The 14674-nt window shown below is 40.4% G+C and overlaps 1 protein-coding gene across 1 annotated transcript; it reads right to left on the bottom strand.

Moving 5' to 3' along the window:
* Positions 1-923: 923 nt before the first annotated feature.
* On the bottom strand, positions 924-12512 carry rtca (RNA 3'-terminal phosphate cyclase). The gene is made up of 12 exons (XM_028445454.1): positions 12492-12512; positions 12331-12409; positions 11748-11848; positions 11034-11177; positions 7949-8072; positions 7807-7865; positions 6442-6583; positions 6058-6179; positions 5803-5861; positions 2420-2514; positions 1187-1291; positions 924-1125 (listed from the first exon to the last, which is right to left on the bottom strand). Exons 2-12 carry the CDS (start codon positions 12373-12375, stop codon positions 1027-1029), a joined length of 1095 nt encoding a protein of 364 aa, XP_028301255.1. The 5' UTR covers positions 12376-12409; positions 12492-12512; the 3' UTR covers positions 924-1026.
* Between the last annotated feature and the right edge of the window lie 2162 nt (positions 12513-14674).

Below are 14674 nucleotides of genomic sequence, written 5' to 3'. Positions count from 1 at the left end.
TTATGAATTTGTAGATGAATCCTTAGAGAACCAAAGTTGGAAACATCTAGGGGTTTAGGAGAGCTCACTGTTCTACAAATTAAAAATCATATGAACGTATGGAAAGGGTACTAATGATAAGAGGGGATACATGGGCAAAAAAGATTGGGAACCACTGCTCTAAACATTTAAAACCACAATGATGACATTAACAAACACTGTCAGATGAACAGAATGCAGTGATGGAGGTGAACAGGGCCACAGTGGAGGTAAAGGTCTACAAAGGAAAGTGTAAAGAGATAAACATTGAGCAAAGAAGTGATCAAAAAACTACAAAGATGAAAAATGAAATAAATTGATGAGACGCTTTTTAAATCATGTTGCATTAGCTTTGTAGTTTGGTTTTTTTACACAAAAAAGGAGATTTCCACCTGAGGAGCAGGTCGCCATGGTTACTCAGAGCTTCTGTCTGCGTCACACTCACCTGCCACCAGTGAGATCCACACCTGGTTCAGACCTGCTGCTGGTCCGGCCTGGAGGACCACATCCATGTCCCGGTCGGGGCGACCCCCCCAGGCCTGGACGTCCACCATGCTGCAGCCAGAGACCGGACTGCAGACCGAGTCTGTGCAGGAGGTGTCCTGTGACCCGGGTCGAGTTTCATAGGTCCAGGGACTCAGAGAGGTGTGAGTTTACAGTACGATCAGGTTTCAACACACACTCACCTGCTCAGGTGAGCCAAGCAGGTCAGCGGGACAGACGTCACGGAAACACCGGCAGAACCAGGACCAGGACCAAAACCAGAAGCACCAGTGCAAACTCTCCCAGAACGTGGGTCACAAAGACCTGACCACCACCACGTCTCCTCCACAGCTTTAGATTCCTCTACATTAATCTTTTTTTGTGGGTTTTTGTTGTTTGGTTTTCAACAAACACACACACAGTGTCAGAGTGATTCTTTTTATTATCATTACAGCATTAGACAAACCCTGAGAGTGCAGTGGACGCAACAGGAGTGTGTGTCTGTGTGTGTGCGCGTGCATGTGTCTACAGGTTCTGGTTCACAGCTCCTGATCCTTCACAGTGGATCTCGTAGGTGGAGTCTGAGCTCAGTTCGTCATCGCACTTTGTTATCGTGAACTTGGCCTGAAAAAGACACACATGATGAGTGTGAGACACACTCACACACACATTAACACACGCACACCTGTGTGAGCTGCTCTGCGATGTGTATTGCCGTCTGTGTGTGGAGTGTAACAGCTCCGGTTCTGATCCGAGACGTTCCGTTAGCCAACGCCATGAAGATAATCATCTGTAGAAGAAGAAACGTCAGTGTGTGTAAACCCTGCTTCAAGGTTCAGCATCAGGACCTACGTCGGGGGCGTGCAGTCAATGTGACGCAGAGGTCGGCCCTTTTACTTCTGCGTGGAGGGAACGCCTCACTATGCGACTAGCCGCCCTGTCGCTAGGGGGTGTGGCTGTGTTGTTGTTGTTAAAAATAAGCATTAAAAAGCTCTTGTTTATCTTCCAGTCACAGAAAAATATGTTTTATGTTTTTTAAGCATCTCAAAATGTAAATTATTTCTGGATTATCTTTGACCTACTGTACCTAACTATGTGTGTTTAGTTGGACACAAACATTAAAACAACGGTTTGAAAACGTGCACTTTATTATTCAATATAAACACAGGAAACTCGTAAACAAAGTATAAAAGTGTATCAAGCGGACTGACGACTGCTCTGGTCAACAGTCACACCGGGGGTGAGGAGACCCACAACACCCCCCCCACCCCCGTAGAGCAGAGAGAGAGCAGTGAGGTCACCTGGTCTACAACCCCGAGAAGTGGAGTTAGTTTTTTAAGATCATAATGTTCTTCACTAATCTATTCTATTCTATTTTGCAGTTTTTACAGATTTTGATTCAATGTTTTTTGCACTACTTTTTTTTCCTCTTTCTGCTGTTCACACTTTTTTTTGCTATTTTTTAATTTCATTGTGCTTCTAAAGAGTAACAATGACAATAAAAAGATTCTGATAGCGCTGAAAACATAACCACATGTATGTTGGTCATTGTTTACTGTTAATGACACACACACACACACGTACAGTCTGTGATTGACTCCGTTTGGCGGTGTTTCGTGTGCTGCTGCCATGAAAAAAAAAATAAAACTCTGGTACTTTTAGTCCGTCTCGGTTCTCTATGCGACTCAATCCACTGTAGAAACAACTCTTGTAATGCTACGCTAAAAGTTAAAACATGGGGGTGTGACTGGAATAGGCAGAGACCGGGGCTGAGATATGGAGCTGACCAATCACAGCCCTAGCTAGTAGTCATGTAAGGTTACGGGAGAGGGGGTCTACGCCTACGTGCATTTACGGCGGGGGATTTTAGGCAGAACCTTAAATCAGGCTTAAGTGTGTGTGTGTGTGTGTGTGTAACCTGGTCCTGCAAGAATTCGTCGACGCAGCCGTTGTGTCGAATATTTCTCAGCAACATTTCAGCAGCTTCAATACCCACTTTGTCTGCATACACACCTGAAACACACACACACTTGTTTTCAGTCAGTGTAGAAGACATGTTGAAGATTGAGCAGCAGGTTTTATGACCTCATTTCCTACATATTTGTTCAATTTCTCTCTGCGGCTGTGTCCTAATATTCCCTCCGATCTCCTTTCCTATCCATTTTTCCTTAACCCATGATAAGGAGCGTTCCAATTCTTTAAAAGCTAAGGAAAAAATGCTCAATGTTTCCTTTATAACCTCCTTTAGCCAAGGAAACACTGACATCCTTTACCAAAAAAAAACCACATAATGATGACCCACAATTCATTGCAGCAACAACATTTAAAGGGACACGCTCACCGGAGCACTTATGGAAACTCACGATGACCAACAAAGATCATGTAAGTTACCAATGCAATATTATGAACAACTTTAAACATTCTAAATATATTATTATATGTAAGACATATTATCAGACGATAAAAAGGGATCAACCGTGTGATTATGAAATTATATCAGTGGAAAGTGTTATAAATGCGCTTTTAGTCTACTGTATTTAGGGTTATAAGGCACACCATCAATGAATGGGTCTGACTGGGTCTATTTTCATACATAAGGTGCACCGGTTTGTTATTATTATTATTAAGACACATTAGGCGAAATAAAATAGTCTGATAAGTCAAACTTTATTCAGCTCATTAACAATAACTCAACATTGTTCAGGTTTAACACATAAAATACACAACAATACACTCACTTTTTCAGTTCAGTATGTTGAAGTACAGTAGTTAATGTCATACATAAGGCGCATCTGATTATAAGGCGCACTGTCGATTTTTGAGAAAATTAAAGGATTTTAAGTGCGCCTTATAGTCCGAAAAATACGGTATTTTAGGAAATGTGTAGTTTTATCACCACGACAGACGTCACTAACCTTCACGGCCGTCAAATTATTACATCACCGAGTGGAAGTGCGTCTGATTGTCAAAACAAATGTGATGGCCTTTTCCTAACACCTTTCCTTAACCCTCATTCATGAGGTTAAGGAAAAGTGGATAGGAAAAAAGATATATATTCGGATGCAGCCTGTGTATGACTTCTTTGGTCGGTGTGTGTGTGTCTCAGTCTGCGTCCTATCTCCTTTCCTTAACCCTGTGGATGAGGTGACAATGTTAATGAAAGGTATTAGGAGACTTCCTAAAGGAGTTAGGGAAAGGACATCACATTGTTTAGACAATCAGAAACACCTGCATTAGGTGACATAATAATAATAATAATAATAATAATGTTAGTGACGTCTGCCGCGATGATAAAACTACAAATTTCCTAAAATGGACTAAAAGCTAACTTATACCACTTTCCCCTGTGCCTCTAACCCAGGGGCCACTCCAGGAGAGTTTGGATGAAGGAGAGAGGGGAGGTCATGCTGCTATAAACATGTGTCTGTCAAGGAAAGATGATTGTGCTTTGACATGTCATTTTGGAGAACACGTGTTGCTTTTAAAGAAACACTGTAAATAAAAGCACTAAAAAGGCAAAGAGGACTTCTGATGTTGTTTCTCTATCACCGTCCTTGACACTTTGGCCGGACTATTCTACACAGGGACACATCTAAAAGTCTCAGGAATCCGACCCCCAAGGACTGGAGTTTGCCGCCTCTGAGCAAACCACTGATATGTCAAATATCACAAGGTTTGAATGTAAATCAAAGGAAAAGAGGCTACCAACCACACAAAGCATAAAGTGTGCCAACACAGCCGTGGCACGTCACAACAAAGCGTCTCCTCTAACAGTCCCACCCTTAAGTAAGGGAACGCACAATCTTAATATCATAAACTGAGAAATTTGCACAGAATGATATACGGTTGCTGAAATATATGACGACAGGAGTGAAACCAGTCGCTTCTAATCTCATAAATCACCACAGAGGTTTTAGGGAAAGGCAGAAAGCATGTGTAAAACCAGCAGTTTTATCTTTTTCCAATTGGTACTTGAGGGTCAACCAAAGGTCTGTGTTCCAGTCTACGGGTGCGAGGGCGCGCTGACGGGGGGGCCCTTGCTCATCAAAGGCTGGCTCCGGGGAATTCGCGTGTCCGCGCTCCCGTTGTTGGAACCGTGACAGATGCCCACACGGTACCGGAGGTGAGATCCTGTTTGTGATGCCAATTTGTCACGGCAAATTTACGGTTGCCCTCGTTTTTAACCAGTTGCGAATGCTCTGTGTTGAGAATGAGGTCCAGACAAGAGGTGATGAAGTAATAAACTAAAACTAAACTAAATCAGAAGGAGGGAGACCCGACAGGAGTGACTGCAAAGTTTGCTGCGCACCAACTTTTACAGATAAGAAGATCCCCACCCTGAGGGCAAAGAAAGGAGGGGGTCAGACGTTCCTGAGAGGGACATCGGCGCCATTGATATTTGTCTTTTGATAGTGTGTGCGCGTCAGTTGGTACGGTGTGTGTGTGTCTGCATGAGTATGCCTATGGCCTTCGGAAGCAGCTGGTGGTTATCTCATGTGTAGGACATGTGAATGTCATCTGACTCCCTCCAAAGAACAAGAAGTAAGCACATGTTTAATGAATAAGGTACATAAATGAATATGAAGTATTCATTTTGTTATATCACTGCAATGAATTGTGGGTCATCACTATGTCATCTCCTTTGGTAAAGGATGCATCAGTGTTTCCTAGGCTAAAGGAGGTTATAAAGGAAGCATTGAGCCTCCTTTCCTTAGCTCAAAGAGATTTGGAATGCTCCTTATCATGGCTGCCACTTAAACACACAAAAGTGGATAGGAAAGGGGATAGGAGGGAATATTAGGACAAAGGCTGTGTGTGTGCGTGTGTGTCTGTAACCGGTGGTGGATCATTTCTAAATTCTTGCGCACCAGTCCATCGCACGTGTACCTGCCTGTCTAACTTGCACTAAACTTACTTAATTAAAGTAGTTAGGTGTAGTGACAGGTGTGGCGTGAGTGAAGCTACAGTGGTCAGACGCGTGTGGTCAGACACGCTTCACTATCAATCACTGTCTGCATGACATGTGAACACAGGTGTGCAGGTGTGTATGTGCGTGCACATCTGTAAGTTTGTGAGTGTTGAGTATGGGGGTGAATCCATAGAATAGAATGGATCCACCCCCCATACTCAACACTCACACAAGCTTATGCACGTACACGCCTAGCAATTTTTTCTAAGTGTTGACATGTCACGCAGAAGGTGCTACATAGTGGCCTGACCACCACACCTGCGTCTACGTGTGACTGATATATTTATGTTAGTTGTCATCCAGGTGTGTGCGTGTCTGTGTTGACCTCTAACCTTTTTTTCCAAGAGCAGAGCCTGCGAACAAACAACCTGTTGATGACTCAGCAATTATTCTGAAACACAAACAACAAATTATTAATCAACCCAACCGTTGTTTATGAACCGTAGCAACCCAACGTTCGTTAGCTACGGACAGGTCGCCAATAGGCGGTAGCTAACAGACGGTGGGTTGCTAACAGTCAGTCAGTAGCGAACAGGTGGTAGTAGTTATAGTTCTGTCGCTAACAGACGTTAGCCTTGTGGACTCACATGATGCCGGTCCCGTTGCCGTAGGCGTTCTCTTTCTCCTGCAGTGGTTGGATGTTAACGTACAGATCTTTGATTTCCTTCCTGATGGTTTTAACTGCAGCAGTAGACATGTCCTTAGCCAGCTACACACACACACACACACACACACACACAGTCAGAATCTCACACACACAACAGACAAATAACAAATACTGCTAAGTCAGAGCAGAGTAAACTTAAAACTAGGAGATAAATAACTACACAAATAAAACAAACACTTCTTCTACATGTTACTGAGTCTAATCCAGACAAAGCAGAAGAGAAACACAGAATCACAATCAGAGACACACAACAACAACAACAACAAACAGCCTTCAGAACAAGAGCGTGAACGAGGACTTTTACTTTGAAGGGCAGGACACCTGCTACGAACGCTCGTCCATGAATCTTTGTGATGTTTCCTCTGTCGGTTAAAACCACAGGATGGAGCTGCTTCACTGGGTTCACCCTCACCACCACCTCACCCCCTCCCCTCGGGTAGAAGCCCCTACACACACACACACACACGCACGCACGCACACGCACACACACGCGCACACACAAAATGTAATGTTTAGGTCCTGCATGGAAATTCACCTCTCCTACTCCCTCACAGTCACATGGATACGTTTAGGTCCAGAAACATGGAGCGTTTGATTTTCAGTGAATCTGTATCAGGTCGTATCGATGGAAAGGCAACAAAGGGGCAGATACTATAAGAGTCATGTTCTCTTCTGCTCTTTTTCATTCAAAATGTGTTAATTTGGAAATTTTGTTGCTAAGACTGTTTATTTTTCATTTTATTTTTTACTTTTTAATGAAATAAATGGAGACAAAAAAAAGATAAACAAAAATTGGTCAGTACCTAAAAAAACAACCTGAATTCATATGATCAGCTCAGTGATTGTTTTTTAAAAACTCACTGATCGGTGATTGAACCAAAAATCCTGATCGTGTAAAGCCTAATACACACATTATACACAAACACATTTTACACACACACACCTAACCCTTATGCTGCGGTCACACCGGATGAATCACAAAATGCCCGTACGTCCAGATTACATACAAAGTCAATGGATAGCGTCCCAGAGGCAAAATCTTTCCTGTGCGGGGGTGCAGTCCGATCCGTGCATCAACAGCGTTAGCTGTGCGAGCGCGCTCCCGATTTTGCGTCATATTCGCACAAGATGAAATTATTGAAGGTCTGAGACTGTTTCTCATGATGAAAGCCAATCAGAGTCTTTGTTGACGATGACATCACGTTAACACAGACACCGGTCTGTTCATCCATTCAACCATGGAGTAGAAGCTGTGTGTGACCACCTGGAGCTGTAGGACACGCCCTTTATAACCAGGACTAGGAAGGATTAGCAGGAGAATCAGTGAGGAGGTGGTAGTAGCAGGTAAAAGTTCTCTCTGTAGCACTGAGCTAGCATAGCATTAGCCGCTTTTTCACTGGTGGTTTATGTTTATGAGAGGAGGCAAAGGAGCACAGCTCCTCGCTATAGCAGGTAGTGAAACTCACCGAGTTGGATGTGTCGCTGGTGGGCGGGGCTTCACTTCAAACATGCAGATGAAGCCAATGAGGACATTTTTTGATCCTGCGACACATGTGGAATGTTTTGTGCGACAGAAGACGCATTCGGTGTGAAGGCAGCATTAGGGTCAAAGGCCCTGCAACACGCACACATTATACACACTTGTACAAGTGTGCACACACACACACACCTCATCTTGATGTCACAGTCAAAATGAACTCCAAATCTTTCCACCATTGGTTTGAAAACCTGTAGAAGAGGAAACAACATTCAGCTGAACACACACTAACACACACAGTGGAGGTGACACGCACACACTCAGAATGTGTTACCTTGACAGTGTAGTCAATGTGAGGAGCAAACTCAGCGTTAGTTCCTCCTTTCAGACACAGCTCAGAAACACGCTCAGCAAACAGAGAGCAGGGCAGAGAGGCCTGGAGCAGCAGACACACACTCCTACACACACACACACACACACACACACACACACCGTAGTCTATTTAAATAATGCTACTGATATCTGGTCATAAACGATGCTCTATAATCTTTAGCAGCAGGTTCAGGTTTGAACATTATCAGTGATTATAGGACGATGCCGGTGTTATGCATCAACTGGAGACTATTTTAACTGGTGACTGACTTCCTGTCAGATGTTGACAAAGGAGAGTGCTGAGACACGTCACATGCATGAAGTGCACTAGACACTAAGGCATAAAAAAATAGATTCTGCGATATATCTTATATTCCACAGCATTAATATCGTATTGATCCAAAAAATGTCCACATTTATTTTTAAAATCAGATCTTTTAACAGTAAAACCATTTAATGTCGCTAACATTAGCATAGCACATAAACTCCTGGTTACTAGGTGTCAGTGAACGCACCATCAGACCTTGTTAAACTATCTCACTCCTCAATGACTTTTAGCTTCATTTACATTAAACATATTGGACACATTGACAGATGGATGTAGTTAGTTTTTATTAAAGAATTTAAGAACTTAACAGAATCAGAATCTGTTGTAGAAGCAAAAGTTTAACTTTTTAGAAAAATGTAATTTGACAGTATGATAAACGTACAACTTGTTTTTGATATTTGTCCTGGAATGACAGCTGGTTTACTTGTTCTCACAAGTTTCAAATAAAAAAAAATTATTTCATACCATTTTGTACTTGTAAAGATGAAATTTGCAACTAGAATATTTGCATTTCCTGAAGAAAATGCAAGTGAGAATGCAGGTGCTGGCCCGCATCGCACTGCATTAGCTTAGCACTAGCATTAACATGATCCTAGTGTTAGCATAAACCTAACATTAATCTAGCATTAACATTGGCTTACCGTTAGTAATAGGCTTGCATGAGCAATAACCTTGCCTAATGTTATAATGAGCCTAGCATTAACATTAATCTAGCAACAGCATTAATCTAGCATTAGCCTAACATTAGCATTAGCCTAGCATTATTGTTAGCTTAGCAATGACATTAACCTACCGTTAGTATTAGGTTAGTGTTAGCATTAACCTACCATTGACATTAGCAATAGCCTAGCAACAGCATTACCCTAACATTAGCAGTAGCCTAATGTTAGCATTAATTTAGCATTGACATTAGCCTTAACTGAATATTATTAGCAATAAATTTGAAGTTGAAAAAGTTGAAAAAGCTGAAATTTCCAATGAAAGTCGATGAAAAGAAAAAAAAGCTCAAAAAGTTTAAAAGTTACAAACTATATGAGAAATATTTATAATTTATTTTCATAATAAAAAAAAATATATACTACAAAATAAATACTAATAAATAAAAAACCATAATTAAACAAAAATGTATGTCAAAAATATAGTACATACAATTAAACGGTAGATATAAGTTGTAGTGACATGGATTATTCTGTCTGCTCTTTTTTAATTATTTATGTTATATAAAAATGTATGATAACAGCATTAATGTCACAGTCATCATATTTCACCTCAGGGATCAATGGTTTACTGAATCTGATCAGGTTTAATGTTTAGGTTCATTTAAATTAAGTTTATCAAAGCTTAACTTAAATGATTCTGATGACATCATTCCAGACCATAATGATTAAACAAAAACAAATGGACATAAGGATACATCAGTTATTTCACCACTAGGGGTGAGAATATTTACAGTTTCAGAAGTTATTATTAATCTATGATGTTTCAGACTCTACAATCACTGGTAATCAGTGGTCCCCAGAACATATCCCCATAAAAACACGTTCCTTGCCTCACGGTGACGGTGTTTCATGTTGGTTCAGTCCATTTCCACGTTTAACCGTTTTCATTGGTCGATTCCAAGATTTTTAGGGTCCTATTAGTGTTCAGCTGTAGCTGAGGGGAGGGGCTACAAGTGTGTCTGTAGCAGCGAATAAAGTTGTGTCAGTTGAAACAGGCGAGGGAAAAAACTGGAGATGAACACAGCGCTGTTAGTATCGATACTTTTACAAGTGAGTATCGTATTCAATACTCACTTTTTGGTATCAATACTTTATTCGGTATTTACATAGTGGCAGCTTTAACAAATGACAATGCACAACCCATCTCGCCACGCTAACCAACTAGCCACGCTAACCAACGTCAGTCACCAGTTAAAATAGTCTCAAGGCTGACTTGATCTAGTTTTTAGGAGTGTTCCCAGAGCGGAGCTAACTAGGCTAACACACCGCTAACATGCTACCGCTTAGGGGTGGGGAAAAATTAATTCACACAAGAATCGTGATTTTAATCATCCACAATTCCTCAATTCATAAACTTCAAAAGTCAATTCAATTTTATTTTGTTTTCCACTGAGTCTTAACTCAGGAAACACTGTAAACTGGACAAATAGAAAATACCACTATACAAAAAGTCTGCCAGCTTCATGCTAATGTCTATGGGAAAACGCATGTATATGCTTATGCTAACATTTGCCGCGATCGGCGGTGATTTATATAACACGTGATTTATGCTAAACTTTCACAGACAGTCTTAGGAGTGTTAAATAGTACAATTAAATATACTCACAAGAACTTAGTAGAGACTAGTAGGCCATGGGCTTTCAAGATGGCGACCTCAGACTACTACGGCAACAGTGTTAGGTCAAAACACGGTTGCCTTTGTGTGATAACGTCATTGGAATCAGTTTATTTAAAATGATCTATTACAAACTGTATAGTTTTGATGCCTTAACACACTATGCATTGTATACTTTTTTATAACGAGAATCGATTTTGAATGGAGTCGTGACCCTAGGAATCGATATCTAATCGAATCGTGAGACACCCACAGATTCACATCTCTACTACAGCTAACGTTACGGTCATAATAACGTGTTGTTGTATTTATCATCAACGTGATAAATGCTGACATGCACTGTAACCACATTCCTCTGTAACAAACACTGATTGGTGGTTCTCACCCTGCGGTCTGCGTGTCGGCCGTGTGCTTCCCTGATTGAATCCTTCCTGGAGTCAGACTGACCTCAGTGGACCCGATGCAGGCGCCCTGCAGAGTGCCGGAACACAAGTCTGAGACCAGCTGCAGCCCGCTGAGATGCTGCGGTCTGAAACAAACACACACAGTTTGGTTTTTGTTAACCCTGTTTCATTCATTTAAACTAATAGTTTGTGTTCTATGATACACAAATAAGTAAATGTGTTACAACTTCATCATTCTTACAATCTACGGAAACAGATTGGGACCAATTTTGATGGAATAAATAATTTTAGGAAAAGTTGAAATGTCGAAAATGAAGTAGAAATTTCAAGATCAAAGTCAAAATTTCTCAAATGAACTCAAAATACAATATGGTGAAATTTCAACTTTATTGTCCACATTTTGACTATAATCATGATTTGCCCAAAATGATTTTCTTCATTAAAATTGACCCTATCTGCTTCCGTAACAATAATAATAATAATGTATCTTTTATTAATGTTTATAATATAATGATTCAATAAAACAATGAGCACATGATCTGATTAAAATAAACAGACTAGTATCGATGAGGGCAGCTCAGCACCTGCTGTTGCTGTAGCAACGAGCCAAGCTAACAGAAGTTACCAGTTTAAACAGTCACCACTTCATCTACAACACCGGTCTGAACGGGCTACCGTTAGCCGGCTGTGCTCACCTGAGCCCCGGGCTGCTCCGTCCGGCCCGGACTTTGATGATCCTGACCGGGGACCCGGAGATGGCGCTGAGGGCCGCGGACACCCGAAGGATCTGCCCCCCCTGTAGAGAATCAACACCACGTCACCAGGGGTGCTGTGGAGAAATGTGACCCCCAGCTAACCGATGACCGCCATCCACGGGAGCGCGGACAAGCCTCTCTAATTAAAGATTGTCTTACAAAATTTTAATAACACAAAAATTTTGTTTTAGAAAATGAATCGGGGTCGAAATAAAAGTAATAAAAACAATTACATTGATAGTAATAAAAGTTAATTCGTGAGTAGTTGTATTATAATACTACCAGTAATATTTAATAAATAGATAAGGGGGATGTTTAGAGAAAAAAAAAAAAAAAAAAATATATATATAAAAAAAAAAATTTGCAAGAAATATCAATATCATTAATTAAAACGTAAAGGAAAATGAAGTAAAAAAATTAATTAAAAAAAAGACTGAAATAAAATTAGCTTTGGCGTCCTGTGCGCGCTCCCGCGGACGCTCGTGGCCGGTTGGTTGTTAGCTGTTAGCATGTTAGCACTCACCCCCTCCATCACACTGCCGTCTATCTCCACCATAGTAGAGTCCATCCTCTGTGAAAACAGTCTGAACAGCGTCTGAACGCTATTCACAACGATAATTCGCACTTTCCACCGCACTTTCACACACTTTCACTTCTATAGATTTCTCACACACACACACAAACCTCAGCTTCTTCTTCTTTGTAGCTACACGGACAGTGTTAACGGAGAGCTTAGCGCCATATCTCCCCCTGCTGCACACACACTGGAACTGCAGCCAGACTAAATAAACACACTGGACAAAAACACAGAAAAAAATCCATTCCAATAACCAACCATAAAACCATGGAAAAAAATGGAATCGTAAAGTCCGAATTAGTGGTCACGTATCCCATTAACCTAGCACTGGCCTAACATTACAATTAGCCAAGCATTAACATTATCCTAGCATTAGGATTCACCTAACCTGGCATGGTAAATGGCGCCAGACTAGAACGCAAGGCATGATGGGTAATTTTCACATTGAGTCTTGTTTAGGGATGGACAGTCATCATGTGCATTAAATATGAGGCAGTTTTAACTTTGTATATGAGAGTTATATGCATTTTTCTATTATGGCGTGCCATAGTTGCCAACCGTGAACATGACCGTAAATGGCGCCAGTCAAATACGCAAGGCATGATGGGAAATGTTTCAAGGCAGTCGTGAACAGGCTTGAACAAATGTCATTTGTGTGAAATTTGAGGCTGATTGAACTTTGTGTGTCAGAGTTATTGTTGCTTACAAAAATTAGCACTGCAACTTTGCGGCGGCGCCACAACCAAACCATTAGAGTTTTACAAATTCTGTCAAGGATTTTTAGTCTCAGTGGTCCTAAGTGTTCTGGTCGAGTTTGAAGCGAATAGAACAAAGCTGCTCAGACTAGTTTCCAGATCAAAACGCCATTTTTGACATTTGAGCCAAGATGGCTGACTTCCTGTTTGGTTTTGGGCAAGGTCATAATGTAACTTTTTACTCATCTTGGGGTCAAGAATACATGTGGCAAATTTTGTATGAATCGGACAAACCTGCTGATCGCGCAATTCTATCGCATTAGATTTAGGTGTTTTGGCAGTAAGGAAAAGAACAAGATACAAATGTTTAGTTTATTCAGTTTTGGCCAAAGTGAAAGTACTTCAGTTTAAGGTTATTAATTATGTTTACTCCACAAAAGAATTACAGAGATTTAATTTGGATGTTGTTATTGTGTATTTTGTGAAGTCACGATTGAGGATTTGAATCATCTGTTCTTTTTGTGTGACATAATGTTGGTTTCTATCTAAAAAGATTCAATGTTCACTGTATCAGATGTGACATTTGGCTTGTTTGTTAATAATAAAATGGTTGATTTTGGTGTGAATAATATTGTTTTGTTAGGTAAATATTATATTCATAAATGTCCTTTCTTTAAATCTAAGCCTAATTTTATCTACTGGAAAAACAAGCTTAAACTTTTTGCTGATTCTTTATCTTTTCTTCATGGTAGAAATGCCTCTAGAGTCGTTTCATTTATAAAAATAAAAATAACTTCATTTATTTAAATAATCCAATCTGTCGTTTTTGTTTGTGTATGTACTTTGGACGCCATCTTGGACGCCATCTTGAACTTCTTCAAACCCTCAATGATGCCATTGAGGCATCATCCAGAGTCCAGTTCTATGAAACTTCCTCTACAAGAATGATTCATTATTATTATTATTATTATTATTATTATTATTATTATTATTATGTCACTTAGAATGGTCGTGTTTTAATGCTGACATCAATGTTGATCATGTGATCCTCAGATGTGTGTTCCATAAAGGAGGTTTAACAAACTCTGAGTTTATCCATAAACTCTAGGTCAACATACCCTCCATGGTAAACTCTGTGTATCTGATTCATTACAGCTGGTATGAAGTGGATCAATCAACCCTGAGTATGTAAACCTTGGGTTACTGACGTGCACGTGTGCGATAAAAAGCCATCATTAATGCATCAGAGATTTAATCGAGCTGCCATGGCAACCAAACGGAAAATAGTGATTTATTCACCGTAATGGGTGAAATAAGTCGGTGTTTGATGAATATGATCCTGTTCTAAAGGTGTGTTCAGTCTTCAGTGATTATAGTGATTAAATCACCTGTAATTAATAACACTTTATGATCACTTCATCACTTTATCTCTTCAGTGATGTGACGAGTGGTGAATAATAATAATAAAATGTGTCTGAGGAGACGTGTCAGCATCATAGGATGTCTGTATAGAGAGTCCTCCTGTTACACTGGATATAAACACAGTGACTGATGCTTCATATCTAATCATTTATATTGATTTTTAATGTATTATT

This window comes from Gouania willdenowi, chromosome 4 (genome assembly GCF_900634775.1).
Source record: "Gouania willdenowi chromosome 4, fGouWil2.1, whole genome shotgun sequence".
NCBI lineage: Eukaryota > Metazoa > Chordata > Actinopteri > Blenniiformes > Gobiesocidae > Gouania > Gouania willdenowi.
This window is presented reverse-complemented; position numbering and strand designations above follow the sequence as displayed.

Excerpts from the sequence above, each read along its gene's own strand:
- rtca (XM_028445454.1), bottom strand. The coding sequence starts at position 12,375 with ATGGACTCTACTATGGTGGAGATAGACGGCAGTGTGATGGAGGGG. Across the intron at positions 11,178-11,747 it reads CGGAGCAGCCCGGGGCTCAG|ACCGCAGCATCTCAGCGGGC; the intron begins GTGAGCACAGCC and ends TGTTTGTTTCAG. Across the intron at positions 6,584-7,806 it reads GACTGTGACATCAAGATGAG|GGGCTTCTACCCGAGGGGAG; the intron begins GTGTGTGTGTGT and ends GTGTGTGTGTAG.